This window comes from Chaetodon trifascialis, chromosome 5, assembly GCF_039877785.1.
Source record: "Chaetodon trifascialis isolate fChaTrf1 chromosome 5, fChaTrf1.hap1, whole genome shotgun sequence".
In the NCBI taxonomy this organism is placed as follows: Eukaryota; Metazoa; Chordata; class Actinopteri; order Chaetodontiformes; family Chaetodontidae; genus Chaetodon; species Chaetodon trifascialis.
This window is the reverse complement of record NC_092060.1, coordinates 13,388,010-13,405,618: the sequence shown is the minus strand read 5'-3', so window position 1 is coordinate 13,405,618 and position 17,609 is coordinate 13,388,010. Positions and strand designations below refer to the sequence as shown.

The 17,609-nt window shown below is 42.1% G+C and overlaps 3 protein-coding genes across 4 annotated transcripts; 2 read left to right on the top strand and 1 right to left on the bottom strand.

Moving 5' to 3' along the window:
• The first annotated feature begins 2,790 nt into the window (after nucleotides 1-2,790).
• On the top strand, nucleotides 2,791-8,002 carry npy7r (neuropeptide Y receptor Y7). Of its 2 annotated transcripts, XM_070962785.1 has the most exons (3): nucleotides 2,791-2,917; nucleotides 4,376-4,396; nucleotides 5,556-8,002. In XM_070962785.1, the coding sequence occupies exon 3, from the start codon at nucleotides 5,592-5,594 to the stop codon at nucleotides 6,705-6,707; it is 1,116 nt and encodes a 371-aa protein (XP_070818886.1). In that variant the 5' UTR covers nucleotides 2,791-2,917; nucleotides 4,376-4,396; nucleotides 5,556-5,591; the 3' UTR covers nucleotides 6,708-8,002. The 2 variants fall into 2 exon arrangements, with proteins under 2 accessions (XP_070818886.1, XP_070818885.1); XM_070962784.1 differs by lacking the exon at nucleotides 4,376-4,396.
• An 803-nt stretch (nucleotides 8,003-8,805) lies between these two features.
• prelid1a (PRELI domain containing 1a) lies at nucleotides 8,806-13,122 on the top strand. Its single transcript, XM_070963257.1, has 6 exons — nucleotides 8,806-8,915; nucleotides 9,404-9,523; nucleotides 10,412-10,637; nucleotides 10,733-10,846; nucleotides 11,180-11,258; nucleotides 12,188-13,122. Exons 2-6 carry the CDS (start codon nucleotides 9,432-9,434, stop codon nucleotides 12,307-12,309), a joined length of 633 nt encoding a protein of 210 aa, XP_070819358.1. The 5' UTR covers nucleotides 8,806-8,915; nucleotides 9,404-9,431; the 3' UTR covers nucleotides 12,310-13,122.
• A 159-nt stretch (nucleotides 13,123-13,281) lies between these two features.
• mxd3 (MAX dimerization protein 3) lies at nucleotides 13,282-16,696 on the bottom strand. The gene is made up of 6 exons (XM_070963255.1): nucleotides 16,506-16,696; nucleotides 15,761-15,860; nucleotides 15,576-15,605; nucleotides 15,329-15,443; nucleotides 15,013-15,178; nucleotides 13,282-14,611 (listed from the first exon to the last, which is right to left on the bottom strand). The coding sequence occupies exons 1-6, from the start codon at nucleotides 16,573-16,575 to the stop codon at nucleotides 14,493-14,495; spliced, it is 600 nt and encodes a 199-aa protein (XP_070819356.1). The 5' UTR covers nucleotides 16,576-16,696; the 3' UTR covers nucleotides 13,282-14,492.
• Nucleotides 16,697-17,609: the final 913 nt, after the last annotated feature.

The window sequence follows — 17,609 nt, the reverse complement described above, 5'->3', positions numbered from 1 at the left end:
CAGGGACCCAGTTCCTTCTTGTCACCATTGGTCAGGTGGTGATCTTCTTGCATGTTTTTAGTGGGGGGTTTAATATGGAGGATACCCCAGGTGAACACGGGGAGAACATGCAAACTCCACACAGAAAGGCCTCTTTCCTTGAGATAAAGGGCAGCAGGCGCCAAAGGCGCTAGTGAGGCGACAGCGTTACCACTGTGCCACCCATACATAACTTCGACCAAACATCCACTACCTATAATTCGTGTGCACGACAAATCTGTAATACAAACTCCCTCTTGTGTTGTTAAAACCTCCATATTCCCAGAAACAATACCAAGGACATGAACTTTGTGTCCTCAGTGGTAGGTACTGCCCTGGTTACAAGACACAAAGCTATTAAACGTAGGTTTAATGAGACACTTAATTTGATTGTGTCTGGATGGACACACAGCTTGATAGGGCCCAGATCACATTTGCTTTCCTACACACATTGGCCTTGTCTTCAAATACAAGAGAAGTACAACAGGGGGTGTTACTGGATCATCCCACACAAATGTTTACCCCAGGAATCCAATTTTTAGTCCATGCTTTAAAATCCATATTTTGTATCACTGACAAATTCAAGGCTGTTATCTGGACAAGGCTACAGTCTCCACATGTCAAGTTTAACCTATGTGAAAAACACCAAGAGCCAGAGAAGAAAGGAGGAGGCACAAATGAGATTTTTCAGTTTGTCTGTCCTCCACTCCCACATTCATTACTTCACACAGTCTACTCACAGACAGACAGACAGACAGACAGACAGACAGACAGACAGACAGGCAGACAGACAGACAGACAGACAGACAGACAGACAGACAGACAGACAGACAGACCGACAGAGGGACAGCGAGAGACAGTGGGAATGAAAAAGCCTGGGAGTGTGCACTAAGAGTTTTGGGGCTGTGCGACATGAGGACGCCGCAGTCTGTGATCATGTCATCACTAGTGCTTTTAGAGGAGCTTGACAGAAACAGAAATCAGATGGAGAGCAGTGGACCATAAATAGAGGAGCAGAGGCCATATGGAGGGGAGTCCTACAGAGCTCTCTCATTAGGAGCCTGCTGATTGATATGATAAGCACAGGTAGATGCAGGAAGCTGCGCAAAAATTTAAAGTAAGTAAAGTTCACTTTAACTGACACTTCAGAGTACAAATATTTTCTTCACAGCCGCACTATAAAGCCTCCACACCACTGTGTAGAAGGAGATGAACAAGTGTGAGGCAAGGACAAAAATGTTTTATCAGCAAAGGATGCAAGTCAGGCAGAGAGAGCTGTCAACCCTGACTGCAGAGTGACCCTCTCCTCATGGAAGCTGAGGGACAGCTTTCCTAATTGAAAGAATAAATTGAGGTGGAGAGACTGCCTGCACTGATCAATAAGAGCAACCTCTGTGGCTCAGTCAATCAGTTCACCAATTATTGCATCATCAAATAAGATCCCACCGAGTGGATCCAGGGATCTCCCATAATGTTGCTCCCTAAACGATAAATCTGAGCTTTGATGGTGAAAGGCAACTCTTAACAGCTCCAGGGAAATGCAGAAAACAGTGCTCAAGGGAGACTTAATGTCGTCTGTTATCAAAACCACAAAACATCCTCTTAGTGGGTGAGAATGGTTGTTGTGGCTAAATGACTAAGTTTGGTTTATTGTGCTTTTGGAAAATTCTCTTTGTGTCTGTGGCAGACAAATTCAAACACAACAGAAAAGAGACAAGTGAAGACATTTAACAACTGTGACTATTGAACAGTCTGCAGGTCTGAAGGGGTGAACTCATTTCAACCTGGATCATGGGGGCTGCAAATGCATGTAAATTTCTTAGTCATTATATAATCATTTCATTATTTTCCCTTTATTTCCAGGAATCTTTTGATTAAACTTTGTCTTGCTTTGTTGAGAATGCTTAGTACTAAGTTTATGGTATTTTACTGTGCTTTTTCTATATGTTACAACATCCAGATCATCCTTGAAAACTGTTCAATTCACAATTCAACTGTCTTTTCACAAACCTCTCCAAACTACCTTATGTGAAGGACAGCAGCTCTGGGCACACAGCATTCATTCAAACCCATGAGAACTGAAAACACTGAGGTCAAAGAGACTCAGAAAACTAAAATATCGATCAACCAAACCTCATTCAAATGTATTACAATTCAACAAGCTGCCTTTTGAATCATCTGCCAACCAAAACTGTCCTGGCACACATGCCCATAACTTATACTAATCATCTATTGACTTAAATCTGTTTTACGAGGTCATGGAAGCTCTTTGAAACAAGCTGTGAGAGGCATGTGTCTTCTTTTTCTTCCCAGGGAATCTAGATTTGTTCCATGCAGTTAACCAGCGCTGGCTTGTTGCACAGCCATATGAAGCTGTGTCACAGTTTAGTGTTAATGTTGCTCATTTGATTGCTGAAATTAGATCAGTTGTGACAGTGACGTGGAGCCTCAGATAAAGCAATACACGAGGATTTGCTTTACAGTCCTGTATTGTTCCAAAGTTCATTCAAAACTGTATGAAGGGAATTAGCAGGCTTGACTGGGGAAAGTCTGCCTGGGAAAAAATCGGAATGATACATCGAGGTGAAAGTCTGCATTGAAACTTTAAAGGATATTCTGTGATATCGATTTACATTTCATTACTGTAGTGGAAATGAAACAGCATAGATGCCTTGTTCAAAAACTGTGATCTACAAAGCGCAATCAATGCGCAGGTCTCCGGTGACAGTCCCTCGCGCTGATGTGGACGCTCACGCTCAATCCTGTGGACCCGCACAGTCGAGCCACAAGATGCGCACAAGAGGCGCTACAGCTTGGGAGGAGCTTCGGGATTTTTCCCCCCTGTTCCACGCCACTCTAGGATGAAGACTCGTTTGCAAAAGGAGATATAAGAGAGAAGGTGAGTCTATTAATATGCGCATAGCATTCATTTAGACTTTCAATTAATGTTTCAAGGCTTTTTAGTGGCAAACATGCATCCCTGATCTTTGACTGCGCAACTTGTAGTTATTGAAACTGTTATATGTGCGTAATTATGATATGAGAGGAAGATTTGAAAAGGAAGATGAACAAGTGTCCGAAATTATGGAGCACAAGGGACTATTTGTGTTGGAGGCATACGTTTTGCACCTGTCTGCTCGGTTGACTCAGCTTTGAGAGCTCTCTTGAAGATATATGAATGCGCACCATTCAGTAAGTTAAACCAATGGCGACAAATTACGCACGAATGAAGCATCAATGCATGTTTGATTGGAAATGAGGTATCTCATCATAATTTGACAGCACTGCGTAGACTTCACTAGAATCCGGCTGTATTGTGGCAGTTTGTTCCAGCAGGTGTGTGGTAACACTCCTTGGTGGCACAAGCTTGCCTCAAGTCAAGGATTACCATCGCTGCTCAGAAAAGGGTGCTTTGACAAATAACTGATGCTTTGTAAAGTGCACATGTCGCCTGCAGGCTGCCTGATAGATCCCTAATGCTCCTGTGTGTCTGGCTGCTCTGGTGGCAGAGGGTACAGACAGGCTGTACATGCCTTTTGGTTTATGGCCAGTGCCTCACTGTAGCTGTCAATTCCATCCGTCGTTCTTCAATATCATCGATACTTTTCTCTCATATAGATCTCACACCTGATGTTGTACACTGTTAAATTAAACCCTCAGGAACAGAGGTTTTAATTTCAGGGAAATGCACGCGCGCGCGCGCGCGCACACACACACACACACACACACACACACACACACACACGCACACAGTATGCACACTTGTCTAGATATGTGGCTGTTTGAAGTCAATTGCAGAACGGACATGTTATTTGTAGCATGTAGATAAAAATAGCAATAAACACAACAATGCGACAAAATAACTTAAAATCACAAATAAATGTATTCCATATTTCCCACAACAAAATATTCAAATTTTAATCAGAAATTAAATCAAAAGGCAAAGACGTCGGTGAACTATGGTCCCTGCAATGGCCTGTGAAAAAAAGAAAAAAAAAAGAAAAGAAAAGGCTGCATGATCCCCAGAGCAAGCAAAGAGTGTCTGTCACCAAAGAGATGACCTCTCACTAAACGGTGTCCTGTTTGTCTGAGTAATTCCATAAAGCAAACTTCCATAAAGCCACCATTCAGGCCTGTGAGCACTCAAAAAAGTCCAGTTCTTACAAGTGAAAAATGAAATCCTTTAAAACCTGAGTATTGTGGATTTTTTAAAAGCCTCTGGCTGAGTCTAATGTCACTTAATGTAATTAGCATTAATCTGCTTAATGAGGATGCAGAGACTTAGTACTTACGTAAGAATCAAAGACTGACAGTAGTTCGTATACATGCCATGTCATAATGTTCTCTCTTCTTTCAGCAGGAACTCTCCGGCTCTCAGGTAAATTCACAGAAATGACAAGATAATGAAGCACAGAAAGTATACTGAAAAGGAAGGATTTTTGGTGCAACATGGACCATCTTTCAGGCAGAATACATGCATGCTGCACAATATTCCCTTTATGAGTTGCAGACTGTGAATGAAAGCAGTCTGCGGCTCTAATGACGCAGCTTTGAACTGGCTGACTCCTGCTGATCACACTGCTTCCTCCATCATTTTCCTTTCGCCTTTACAATGGCACAGGTGTTATTTGCATGGTGTAGCCAAATGAATACTTGTACTAGCATTGGCCAAGACATTCCCAGTATATATAGGTGATTTTCTATTGATTATCATCTGTTACTCAATTACATTTTCCATTTTCTGAACTTCATTTAACACCCACTTCCTCAATGCAATCTTGGGTAATTGTTCTAATAATTAGACTGCATTCATTAGAGAATTATCTTATCTTTTAAATTGCGCTGTTCCCTTCTCTCAAGTTAAATACTAAATGGTTTAAATCACAGTGTGACATTTACGATGCAGACTAACCTTTCCAGGTGATATGAAGAGAATAATGACATTGTTGCGTATCAGTTCTGTTTAGTCCGATTTCAATAAAAGTTGGATTTAGTCGCCACTCTTGTTGTTCATTCTACGCTGAGAAGGAAGAAGACACCCACCACTAATAATGCCGCTTTGTCTATCTAAACGTGTTGTCTATAGACCATTTCTTTGAATGACAGGATGCATTTCTTGTTTTATTGCATAAAGAGAGGGAGAGAATGGGCCAGAAGGTATTAGTGCACCACTAAAGAGACCCGGGGTTCAAGTCCCAGCAGCAGTACCTTTGGCTTGGTCAGGCATTCAAGTAAAAGCAAGTGGAAGTCTTTGTGGGTGGGAAGCCAGCGAAGGATTGCGTTCTTGTCGCTGCACCAGAAACTCAAAATGGCTGTTCGGGACACCTACTGGGGGCAAAAGTGGCTGCTAACACCGTGTGTGTGCCACAGTGGAGCTGAAATGCAATTCTAAATTGGAGGAAAGGTGTGAAATCAAAAAATAGGTGAATTAATACCTCAAGCCCAAGTATTTTTCACCTTTGTTTTCTTTTAATAGCTGTGTGCTGCCTGGCTTTTTTAAGAGAAATATTTTATTCTCTGTGTTTTCTCTACTCAAGTGTCGGCACAGCGTCGATCTGGCATCTTCTGATAAAATGAGCCCACCTGACACATCCAACAGCACAAGTGAAGGGGAGGCTGGTGAAGCCAATCCTTGGATCCTATTTAACGACAGCATGGGTTCATTTCCTCCTGGTTTCCACACTGACATCACCAAGCACCTTGGAGTCCAGATCACCCTGATCACAGCTTATTCCCTAATCATTCTGCTGGGGCTGCTGGGGAACTCTCTTGTCATCTACATGATAATTCGCTACAGAAACATGCGAACAGTGACCAACTTCTTCATAGCTAACCTGGCCCTGGCTGACCTCCTGGTGGACACTCTCTGTTTGCCCTTCACCTTGGTTTACACTCTTCTAGATGAGTGGAAGTTTGGGGCTGTGTTGTGCCACATGGTGCCCTTTGCCCAGGCCCTGAGCGTGCATGTATCCATCCTGACCCTGACTGTGATCGCTCTGGATCGTTACCGCTGCATCGTCTTCCACCTTGGTCGGCGCCTCACGTGGCACTCCAGCTTCCTCATCATGGCGATCACATGGACTATGTCTGCTGTCCTGGCAGCACCCCTGGCCATCTTCAGAGAGTACAGGTATGAAGAGATCCCTTCCATCAACCTGCGTATCGCTGTCTGCTCTGAGAACTGGCCCCACGGGACCAGCAGGGACGGAGTGATCTACAGCCTGTCAATGCTGCTCCTACAGTATATCATTCCTTTAGCCATCATCAGCTATGCTTACATCTGCATCTGGGTCAAACTGAAGAATCACGTCAGCCCGTCCAGCCGTAACGACAGCATCATCCGCCGGAAAAAAACCACCAAGATGCTGGCGCTGGTGGTGGTGGTGTTTGCTATCTGCTGGCTGCCGTTCCATGTGATTCAGCTGGCCAGTGATCTGGACCTGGCGCTCAGGCTGAAGGAGTACAAGCTGATATACACCGTGTTCCATATCGTAGCTATGTGTTCAACTTTCACCAACCCTCTCCTGTATGGGTGGATGAATAAAAACTACAGGAATGGCTTCCTCATGGTCTTCCGTTGCGAGGATAAGCCAGATTCTTTCCACCCTGAGGGCTCGTTCAGGACACGCTCCATACGAAGGCTGGCTCTGAATGGTCGTAATGGTGGGCACCCACCGACCGCTGTATGAGATTAACAGAATCTCAAAAGCCTGTAGAAAATGACTGAGCACACTGAGCACTCTTCTGGTTTGTGCGGCGATTGTGGTTCAGAAGCCTTGTAACTTGAATTGTCTAAGCTTGAGTATCTGTGTCACTGGAGAAAGCCTCAAAGCTTTGCATGCAAATGGATATATGTAAGGCATTTATTTCTTATGTGAATGGGATTAGTGAAAATACATTTGTCAAACCCATTCAAGTATGTGTTTAAGCTGTGTTTAAGATGTTTATTAGTCTGTTAATTAACTCTGTATAATGTATAATGTGTTTCCTGTAAATGCAGAACTCTTGTTGGTCAGTAGTGTCCAATTAATGGTGCACTCTGCCGCATACACATATTTGAGGCTGTTAGTGTGTTCATACTTACTGTAAGGGAAGAGGGTGCTTATTTGTGACTGTGAGACCAAGTTTCATTTTTCACTCTCGCTTTTCTACTTGTTAGCTGCTCAAAGCATTTGGATGATTTTCACTCGATTAATCCAAATGTTTTGAATTACTTCCAGTATTTTCGCAGAGTAACATTCAACCCTCGTCCAAGGAATCCAGAGGAGGCTAACGCCGATTTTCTGTCCAACCGGGAAATTAATTGCGTTCACCTGGCAACTAGCTGGTCCTGATTATGTGGATCAGTAGGCCTCCGTGTCTAAAGGAATGAGATTGAAAACCACTGAACTGTGTGAAACGAGATCAAGTTCTCGATATCTCCATAACAGAATGGCAGCTGCTTTGAGGATATGTAAAAAGTGGATTTGGAGAAGTCAGAACACATAATTCTACACTCATCTGCCGATATGTCCTCAGTTTGTGGTCTTTTATTGATGAACAGAAGAACATTAACTCACAACAGGGCCTCTGGGCACACCTGTTGAGCCCCCAGTGTACATTATGTTTTGTTCCTCCATGCTAGATAAACAGACATGGGCTTGGAGGAGTGGATTAAAGAGAAGTGCGAGTAAGTTAAATGTCATCCTGTCTGGGTGTAAAACTGAAAATAGTGGCATATTATAAAATGCACTGACCACTGAAAACCTTTGGGATTGCTGAATGAACACTCCATACTTACAGTCACACAGGAAAGATGAACTTTAACTCCCAGAACCTGGCAGCTGAAAAGTCCATTAATAGAGTGTGTTTAAAGGAAAAAGAAGCAAAACTGAGGTTAATCAAAGTCCTACACATACACTGTCAGACATCATTTTGAAAAAAAAGAAGGAAAGAAAGAAAAACAAATGGTGGGTCCAAATACCATCCAATAAAGCATTTAATGAACAAGTGGCCTACGCAGTGTGATTCATTTTACAGCAGAGGAAATATGTACTAGGTTTGTATTGCTGATTCTTGACACCCACATCACTGATTTCCTGGCTTAGCCTATATTCCTTTATGCGCTGTAGATTATTATAGAAGCTCTAAGCCTTTATCGGGACTACCAGAAGACAAACACTGAGCTTAGGCCCGAGGCATTAGACCCTTTGAGCGTTAGAGCTAATGTATGAAGATTTTACTGCAGACTAGAGGTGTTTTCAAGGCTGATTTTAGTATGCAGAAAAGATTATCCATCTGTCCTGCAGTATAGTGAGCTAAAAGGGATATATCTCTAAAAATAGCAAGACTTAAAAATAATCATCTTTTTTTTTTTTTTTTTTTACCTTCGAGTTGAAGACAGGTAGGTAGGTTTTTTCTGGGTGGCACACTTTTCAAGGAGCCTCACAAATGCCACGTTCAGTTGTTTGGACAAGATTACATGACATTTGATTCACACGTTTCTTATCAAAATTCGCTCGTAGCAAGACTTCACTTGCAAAAACAGAATGAATGAATGAATCAAGCAGCACCAATTTGGTTGACATTCCCTTAAGTGCACAAAACAATATACCGATAAACTATATTCTATGGAATTTAGGGAAAAAAAAAACATGCTAAAAGAAACTGGGAAAAAAAGATTAAAAAATAAAACAAAACTATTTTTGCGAGTGAACCTTGTGGAATTTTGCACGTTCGCCTGCTGCCCTCTAGTGTTCAGACTGGACATCGCATTTGCACCACCTACCGGATGTGTCGTTGGTGTTTGACCTTCCTCTTCACGTTTGACATGACTAGTCGGTGGCCGCACGGTGAAGTTCATCCCGACTGGAGTGTAAAATGCAAATACTCATCTTTTGAATGTTGTCGTCATACAGGTAATCGTCTTTGCCTCTACAACGAACTAATTAATTCGCCTGTTAAGTGTCGGTCAAACGTATTTTTGTTTCACTCTCTTCATTCATTGGGTTAGCTTAATGCTAGGTTAGCTCAGGCTAACGAGGAAGATAAGGAGTGCGGACGTGACAAATGTGACAGCAGCAATATGTGGCGTTAACCGCTGGTTTAATGTTCGTCAGTCTGCCCATAATGTTAGCAACATAGCTTCTCAGCCGTACGAGAAGACTCTGGTATTTGTGAGGTTACTGTAATTTATTTAGCTGAATGACAGCTATCATGTAGCATGTAGCTGGAAAGTTCAGGAAATGTGTCTGTTAACGGTTTTTTATGATGTAACGTTATTATTTAACATTTTCACAACCCTAAATCCTTTATGTCCCGAGGTCGCTCTGCACCATTATCTGAAAGCGAGTTGCATAACGTGAAGCGTAGCAAATAAACCTTGTTGTTTGTTCTGTGTCCACAGGCTATTGTCAAAGTAAACGCACGGAACAATGGTTAAGTATTACTGCTGCGCAGGTTTGCTCAAAAGCACCTGGGACCAAGTTTGTGTCGCTTTCTGGCAGCGATACCCCAACCCGTACAGGTGAGCGGGGCAGAGTCTGCAGACAATGTGCCTCTGGTCCTTGTGCTAACTTGCATTACATAACTAGTTGGGATTGATGCTCAACATTTGCACAGTGAGAAGGTGAAACAGTGGTGGAAAGTACAATTCCTCAAGCAGTGCGTTACCAGTTCATTTGAGGCTTGAGATTTTACATACTAGCCATTTGGTTAGCTGATCAAATACGACACAATGTGTGTCAGTGATAGTAATCCAATAATATGATACAACTCTGATCGAGTAATTTTACTTTTAATACTTCAAGTACATTTTGATTCTAATGCTTTTGTACTTCTGCTTAAGTTACATTGAAACACGTGTAATGTAGAACTTTTAGGATGCTGCTAAGTAAAAGGTCTCAATACATCGTTTATCACTGGGGTTGAGTAGTTTCTCCAGACAGTAGTGATTCCGTACATAAAATTGAGGCAAAATTTGCAAGAAACTATTAATTATTGGTCTTTTTGTAAGGAAAGATGCAGAAAATGCTGTACAGTTTTGTGGTGATATGAAATAGTAGATGTGTGATAGTACATTTATAACTTTAGGTTTTGGACTTTTATGTTATAAATGAAGTAAATCTGATTCTGATTAATCAATTGTGAAAATAGTTGTTGCAGCTTTAACTGAACAATCAAATTATTCAACTTCTCATATGTGAGTTTGTGTTGTTGATTCACATCGTTGAAAAACCAAAAAAATCAATGTGAGTTTTGGGAATGTGTAACAGGCATTTCTTCTTCACATTTCCTGACACCGTCTAAACTAAACAAAATTAACGATAGAACATAATGGACAGTAAACATAATGAATATGATCATTAGTTGCAGTTTTTTTCTGTCTTGACCAGCTTTCCCTTCTTTCCCACAGTAACCACGTTTTGACTGAGGACATCATTTTCCGAGAGGTTACTCCAACCAACTGCCTCATTTCCAGACGTCTGTTGACCAAAACCAGCCGTGCGCCTCGCTGGATGGAGCGGTACCTTCCAAAGCACATGGCCAGCTCTGCATACATCATCGAGGACTCTATTGTGGACCCTCAGAAAAGGACCATGACCACGCTCACATGGAACATCAGCCACGCTCGCCTCATGGTACCACAGTGTTTGCTTCCATAGACACTTGCTTGCACAAAGTAATAACCCGGCCTCATGATGCTTTTGTTTGTTTTTTCCCCACTTGGTTGCAGTCTGTGGAAGAGCGGTGTGAGTACCGAATTAACCCTGACAATGGCAGCTGGACAGAGATTAAAAGAGAAGCTTGGATCTCTTCCAATGTCTACGGCCTCACTAGAGCTATTCAGGTCAGTAGAGTAAAGAGGAGCACTGCAGAGCGTAACCGCCCAGCGAAAGTGGCGTGGACTTCTGAAAGAGAGACTGACCTGCTGATCTGTCGTTCTGTAATTAGTAACATGATACACAGTGTTAAGATGTAACAGCTGAACAGATCAAGCTGTCTGCCAAGACTTCAGTTGCTGAATGATTTATGATAGAATCTGAGTGGTCTTTTATTGTTGTCAAGGTCTGGGAATCTGTGTTTGTAAATATATGATGTAGTGATTTATAGGCTGTTGACACGTTACTCTTTGTCTTAGTGTTCTTTGCTGTCTGGTTGACTTTCTGTCTTCTCTTTCCAGGAATTTGGGCTTGCAAGGTTCAAGACCAGTGTAACAAAGACCATGAAAGGCTTTGAGTATGTGCTGGGCAGAATGCAAGGTAACCTGTCAACAATGGAAACGTCAGCGTTTGGTTTTGCATTATATGAGCTGCAGATTGAGAGTGCTTCGCTCTCAGATGACATGCATTGTTGTAGACTTGTGATATGCAAGCAGCAAGCTTTTATTGAGCTATGAGTGTGCCTCAATTTAGGCACACTCATAGCCAACCAGCTGGAGCAGAGCTAGTAATTAGCTAGTAATTAGCGTAACTATTCCACATTTAAAATGTCGATTGTTTTGGTGTGAGTTGCTGTAGCAATGTCTGCCTTCTCTCGAGTATAATGGAACAATGACACTAGTTTATGTTAACAGCAATGTCTCTTACCAGAAATCTTGAGCTGGTTACTTAAGATAATCCACAGACCTTGTTGTGTTGTGAAGGAGTTTCATGCAGGCACTATTTTCTTTCTACTGAACTACAAACATCAACCGTACCACTGCACAGAAGGATGAGTGCATCTACTCCCTGAACCGTTGTCTGAGTTTGCTATCTTGTGGAGATCAGGTCATGGCTAACCAGTACTGCTAGCAAACGCTCCAGATCAGCTCTGGAGGACACCATTGATGTTTCCCTCCTGCACTGTGACAAGAACGAACCTGTCCTCCAGGAGTAGACACACACTTCGCTCTGCACAGGGATGCCGTTGGCAGGTGTAGTTCATTAGAAAGAAAGTAGTTCTGATATGAAATGCAACAGGGTCTGTGGATTATCTTGAGTGGCGCTCATGATTTCTGGAAAGAGACATTCAAATGGTTGAAACTGTCAAATGAAACTGTCCTTTTAAGATATTTAGTTTGCCTGTACTGAGGCTGTACTGTGTTTATAGTGCATTTCACTGGACTTCAGGACTTCAGAGCTTTTGTAGAACTACATAAATACAGATATTCAAATGATACTATAATCAATTATGTTATGGGTTTTTGTAGGTGAAACTCCATCAAGAACCTTAGCAGAAACTGCTACAGAGCGAGCAAGAGAGACAGCACTGGCAGCTAAGGAGAAAGCCAAAGACCTCGCCTCACATGCCCACAAGAAACAATATGTGTGAGACACATACTGTATGTCATCGGCTCTGGCACTGGGACAGATTTGTCTTTACCCCCTTCCCTCATGATTCAGCTGGGGTAAGACAAACCGATCCCAGTCACGGGTGGACGCCTCTGTGAGGAAGCATCCAACTGAAATGGTGGGTGGACCATAAAAGGCCTGAGCTGGGTTCAAGAGCCTGTTCCAGCCTCCCTGTCCTGCTGAATATGCCGTTCCTTTGATACCAGATCATCTCAGTATTTACCACACAGAGATCTTAGCAGGGGATGGCTGAGTATGGCTCTGAGTGCCATAAAGTGATCTTCACTTTGCCAGCCTTGATACTGTCCCTCAGACCTTTGCTCACCCTCTGTGCCCTTCAACGTCTGCGCTTCACCGTTCCTTTGACGATATCACGTTATTTTGTAATAACTTTGTATTATTTACCGCTTTACCAACATTAGCATACCGTGGAATATCTGATCAATTCATATGATTTACTTTTGTTGCTCTCATGTTATCTTTTAGTTCAGTTCTAATCACAACTTAATCCTCCTACCAAGACTGATTGCTTCAAGTTGAAGTTCATTGACTGAAGAAGAAGGGTCCATATTGTTGGCAGTCATAGCTTGATAACAAATAGTCACTTAGCACTCTTGGTATTGATCAAGATCTGGTTGGGTCTTCGCCAGAATTCAAAATGTGTGTACAAAGATAGAAATGACACCTTGTATTGTGCATTCAGCTTGGGTCTGATGATACAGCCCATGCAACAATGTGCTCTTATTGTATGAATCAAATATCAGCTTGCCAATAAATGGACAGTTTCTTTGTAGCTCTTATGCTGTGATGTTTTTGAATAATAAGTGGGGTCTCTGTATAACCCACAAGGGGCTGTGGGACAAATCTGAGGGGTCGCTACATGATTTAAGAAAGACATTTCTACAATACCAAATTGTCTAAAACAACAAGACAAACAATAAGAAACAGCATGTAAATATAGAAAATATTTATTCAATAAAAAAAGCTTACACCAGTACAAAAATGCTACATAATATTACTGGGCGGAGAGACAGATGAATGTATACATAATATTAAAAGATAAGGCATCTTGCATATACAAAAGAGAAGGGTAAAAAAAAAGCACCTTCAGTTATTAAATATATAGCAATGAATGATACATACTTGCAATACAGCATGAATTGCATAATTATTACAAGTAGATATTACCTGCCCAACTGGTGAATTTGTTGCATGCATAATTAAGATTTATACTGCCAAACGCAGAAGCAATGTTTACAGTTGTGATAAACAAGAAATCATACCAGTTAATATTAGCAGTGAATTAAACTGTGACTGTCATTAAACCTCTCTCCGTGTGTTCTCACAATTTCTAAAACAAGCATCAAAATTCTTGCACTTAATTACAGACTGAATCGTGCACAAATAGACCAAAACGAATATTTGGCACGGTTCCTTAAATGTCATATAAATGTGCAAAAATGACCAGTTAATGTCTGTTCACGGTTTTCATTTCGAAATCTTTGAGACAAAACAAGTGCAATGTGTGGACGTCTTGTGCAACAGAAGAAAAAGATCAAAATATACGTATGAACGTACATGAAAAGACAATAATACAAAACAAGGCGCAGATTAATGTTTTAATTGCATGCTACACATGCTGTTACTGAAATATCAACTTAGTGCTAAAGAAAATCTGGAATACGAAACCAAATCTGATTTAAGGCAGACTTCAGTATAGGCATGTTGTAGAAAAGAATAAGTTAAGAATTTTTGAATAAAAAGCCCTTATTTGGATTTTAAAAAGCCCTGAAAGATGAATGTTTTTCAACAGTTTGAATCAGTGGAAGTGACAGACACCTCATGGCTTTGGAAAGAAATGCCATTAATGGTTGATGCCAGAGAATATGCATGCGTGACGTTACATCCTTTCCAGCCCAGTGATTTTTACTGCTATTCAGTGCAAATGGACACAGCTCGTTCATGACATTATGGCTGAGCTTGTAGTCTGACATATTTGGAAAAGAGGATGTCAGAAGTTACTCTTACAAAAACCTGTTGAGTTGTTCAGTAACACCTTTCTCCATTCGCCCTCTTCCCCCATTTGTTTGTTTTTTTGGAATGTTTCCTCTTCTTCCTGTCCACCTGGTGACAGTAAATGCGTTACCGTAGCTCTTCCTGCTGTCATAGCCAGGCTTTGTCCATGCTGGAGTAACAGTGGTCTGCGTCAGTGTGCGTAATGCTCAGTCCGTCAGAGTCCACGCAGTCGAACACGATGCTCTCCACATCGATCTCCACGTCCTCTGCAAGGTAACCAAAGATTCAATCCACGAGCGGGAGGAAATACAGGGGCACTCACTCACAGATAATTCTCACAACATGGCAGATGCATGAAAAACAGAATAAATAAATGAATATTCAATGAGAGTTCCACTATTAATCGTTTCAACAGAGGTGTAAAACAACTCATGTTGTTCACTCTTGATGTGATCTCTCTTTAAATCATTGATTTAGACAGAACTTTGTTACATAATATAATCATATATTCAACATAAAACAGTAAAATGTAGACAAACTGTGTCAACTACAATCATTAGATCAGAATTAGGATGCTTTGAAGCTGCAATCACACTTTCAGCGATAAAGCACTGGACGACACTGTGGAAGCACGAGCTGAGGGCCTTCTTGCGTCGGGGGGACCTACCTCTGTCTGAGTCGGACCTCTCGGACGACATGGTCGAGCCCTGGCTGTCGTTCCTCATCCTCTCCGAGCCTCTCTGCAGCTGCTCCAGCCGAACCCGCAGCTCCCTCTGCTCCCAGCGCAGGCGGCCCTTCAGCTGCTCTGCACGCTCGTCCTGCTCCTGCAGCTTCTGAAAGCAGAGAGCGCACAGACAGAGAAAGGCTAAGCCACGACAAAGACAGGACGAGCATTTAGAGACCACAGGGTGTGCAGACAACACGCGAGTTCATTTAACTTCAGCGGCACTTCCACCAGCCTGATGCCAGTGTGCGGAGGCTACCTTTATATGGAGCTGGGCTCGTCTCAGCAGGTTGAGGGTGGTGTTCCTCATGGAGTCAGATGACAGAGGGACTTGCTTTTTGAGCTGCTCCAGGCAGTGCCTCAGCTGAGCTCGTCTGCAAAGCACAACAAGCAACATACAGATACAAGTGAAAACAGGGCCTTTATTTGTTGCTTGCTTTCCCCTGCACCATAAAAAAAATGCATTTAGCTACGATAGACTCTGCTATGACTAAAACATCCCTTACCTGTTTTTCTCCAGCTCGTTGTGAACTGACCTGCAGGGACAGAGAGAGACAGTTTGTTCAGCGCTCGAATGCATTCGTGACAACAGCTGCAGCCTGTGAGGCATTCAAGTTTAACAGGGCGCTTTATCAAAGCTGAAAGTATACAGCCACACCCTCTTGTCAGTTACGTTATGTAATGTATTCACCTATTGCCACCAGCAGACATCTTCTTGCTCTTCTGTTTGCTTCTCTTGTCCGAGTGATCGGGACTGAGAGGCAGGACTGAAGCATATCCATGTTCTGCCTCTGTGCAGGAAAAACACATCACAGCTGGATTAAAAAACAGTCTGGAGCTCAACGGTATGCAATGCTAAATGCAGACTTTTCCCGTTGTTAACATCAGTGAACCCATGCGCTGCAAATTAGCATCGATGACCACATCTTGCTTGCAAAGCTGTGAAATGCGGAGAAAAACGCTCCACGGCTGTCATCGGCACCATCAGCTGGACGCTCTGTTTTTGGTTTTGGCGCCATCCCACACCAACTATTCACTGTTATGAAACAATCTCTGCAGCCTCTCAGACAGAAACACACAAATACAATGCCCGCAGTGTGTAAACAATGAATTAAACTCATCACGTCGCCTTTCTCTGCCTCACTTTCATTCCCCGTGCTGAGCGCCCAGCCCCGGTTCATTTTCAAACTGGACCAGATTGGCGCCTTTGAGTACAATGATGCGACCGATATGTAGGTCACTGAGTCAAATGGGAAAGATGGCCCAAAATCACCTTCTAGCAACAATCTCGATGGTTTCTCGAACGATCGCACTGTATTATGCCTCAGTGTTGCGTTTTGCATGCATAATTGCTGTCGCTCCATTGTGCATTTTGTTGTTTTAACAATGACAAACTTCCTCCGCGACGGGCTGACACTTGTCTGTAAAACACTTACCTCGCTCTCTTCTCTCCAGGAACTCAGCAGCCCGAAGAAGCACCTGGATGTTGCAAACGTTTCCTTCCATGATGATTTTTGTTAAAATGAAACAACCGTGGGTAAACAACCTACAGTGGTGCAGACGTCAGTAGCCTGAAGTAGCTGAAGCTGTCTGTGCTACGTCCCCACTCCGCGTAAGTCGACTCACTGACGCTGCCTTCAAGTGTTCCACGTAAGCTCGGATATTCGTCAACTGCCATAAGTACGGTCTGGCGGGCACTATGTTTCTCTGATATGATAACAAAAAAGGAAAGAATTGGCCTCTGTTGGTTTATTCTCTATAAAAAAAAAAGGAGTACTCAAATGGATGACAAATTAAAAAGTGTGACTATTACCTTTAGAGCTCAGACAGTTCGGGGACATGTGCCAATAGCTTACCGTTTGTGTAAAACTATATAATAATGATAAAGTGAAAAAATAAAGCAAAACTGTTTTTTCATCAAACATAATGTCATAAACACCATTAACGCAAATATAATGCCAATGAAAGATCTGCTTTACCACTCAGACTATAATGGGTCCGTGGATTACGGTGGAATATTTCCGAAACCATTTTAAGGCATCGACCGTGGACGTAAAACGTCATTATCAAGCCCCCCTCCTCCCCCCTCTCACAGCACCGTTATTTTTCAAACATTTATCATATTAGTTTACAACTACGTTGACATGATCAAAATTTGCCCTCTATTGTATGAAAAACCAAAACTACATTACAGTTTTTTCACGAAACGTATTGTTACATATGTTTCACTGTTGCATTTATCTTTTTCTCACTATCTCCACCTACCAATGTCTAAAAAACATCCACTTGTATCTCAACTCCAGCCCACTTCAACTATTGTCTTACTGTCTTTATTGACAGACTGTATATACTGGATACAGTTTCAGTAGACTGCATGTAAAAGGTTTGATTCGACCATATTAGAGATATAATCGTATATAGCGAACAGAAAATAATATACTTAATAAATATCCTCGCTGAAACAATCATTTGAAATGCTAGAATAAGGAAGAAAACTCGTTTATAAGAAAGTGGGAGGAGAGGGTTGCCCTTACTAAATA

Excerpts from the sequence above, each read along its gene's own strand:
- prelid1a (XM_070963257.1), top strand. The coding sequence starts at position 9,432 with ATGGTTAAGTATTACTGCTGCGCAGGTTTGCTCAAAAGCACCTGGGAC. Across the intron at positions 10,847-11,179 it reads GCCTCACTAGAGCTATTCAG|GAATTTGGGCTTGCAAGGTT; the intron begins GTCAGTAGAGTA and ends TTCTCTTTCCAG. Across the intron at positions 11,259-12,187 it reads TGTGCTGGGCAGAATGCAAG|GTGAAACTCCATCAAGAACC; the intron begins GTAACCTGTCAA and ends GGGTTTTTGTAG.
- npy7r (XM_070962784.1), top strand. The coding sequence starts at position 5,592 with ATGAGCCCACCTGACACATCCAACAGCACAAGTGAAGGGGAGGCTGGT.
- mxd3 (XM_070963255.1), bottom strand. The coding sequence starts at position 16,575 with ATGGAAGGAAACGTTTGCAACATCCAGGTGCTTCTTCGGGCTGCTGAG. Across the intron at positions 15,606-15,760 it reads ATGTCTGCTGGTGGCAATAG|GTCAGTTCACAACGAGCTGG; the intron begins GTGAATACATTA and ends CTGTCCCTGCAG. Across the intron at positions 15,179-15,328 it reads GAGCCCAGCTCCATATAAAG|AAGCTGCAGGAGCAGGACGA; the intron begins GTAGCCTCCGCA and ends CTCTGCTTTCAG.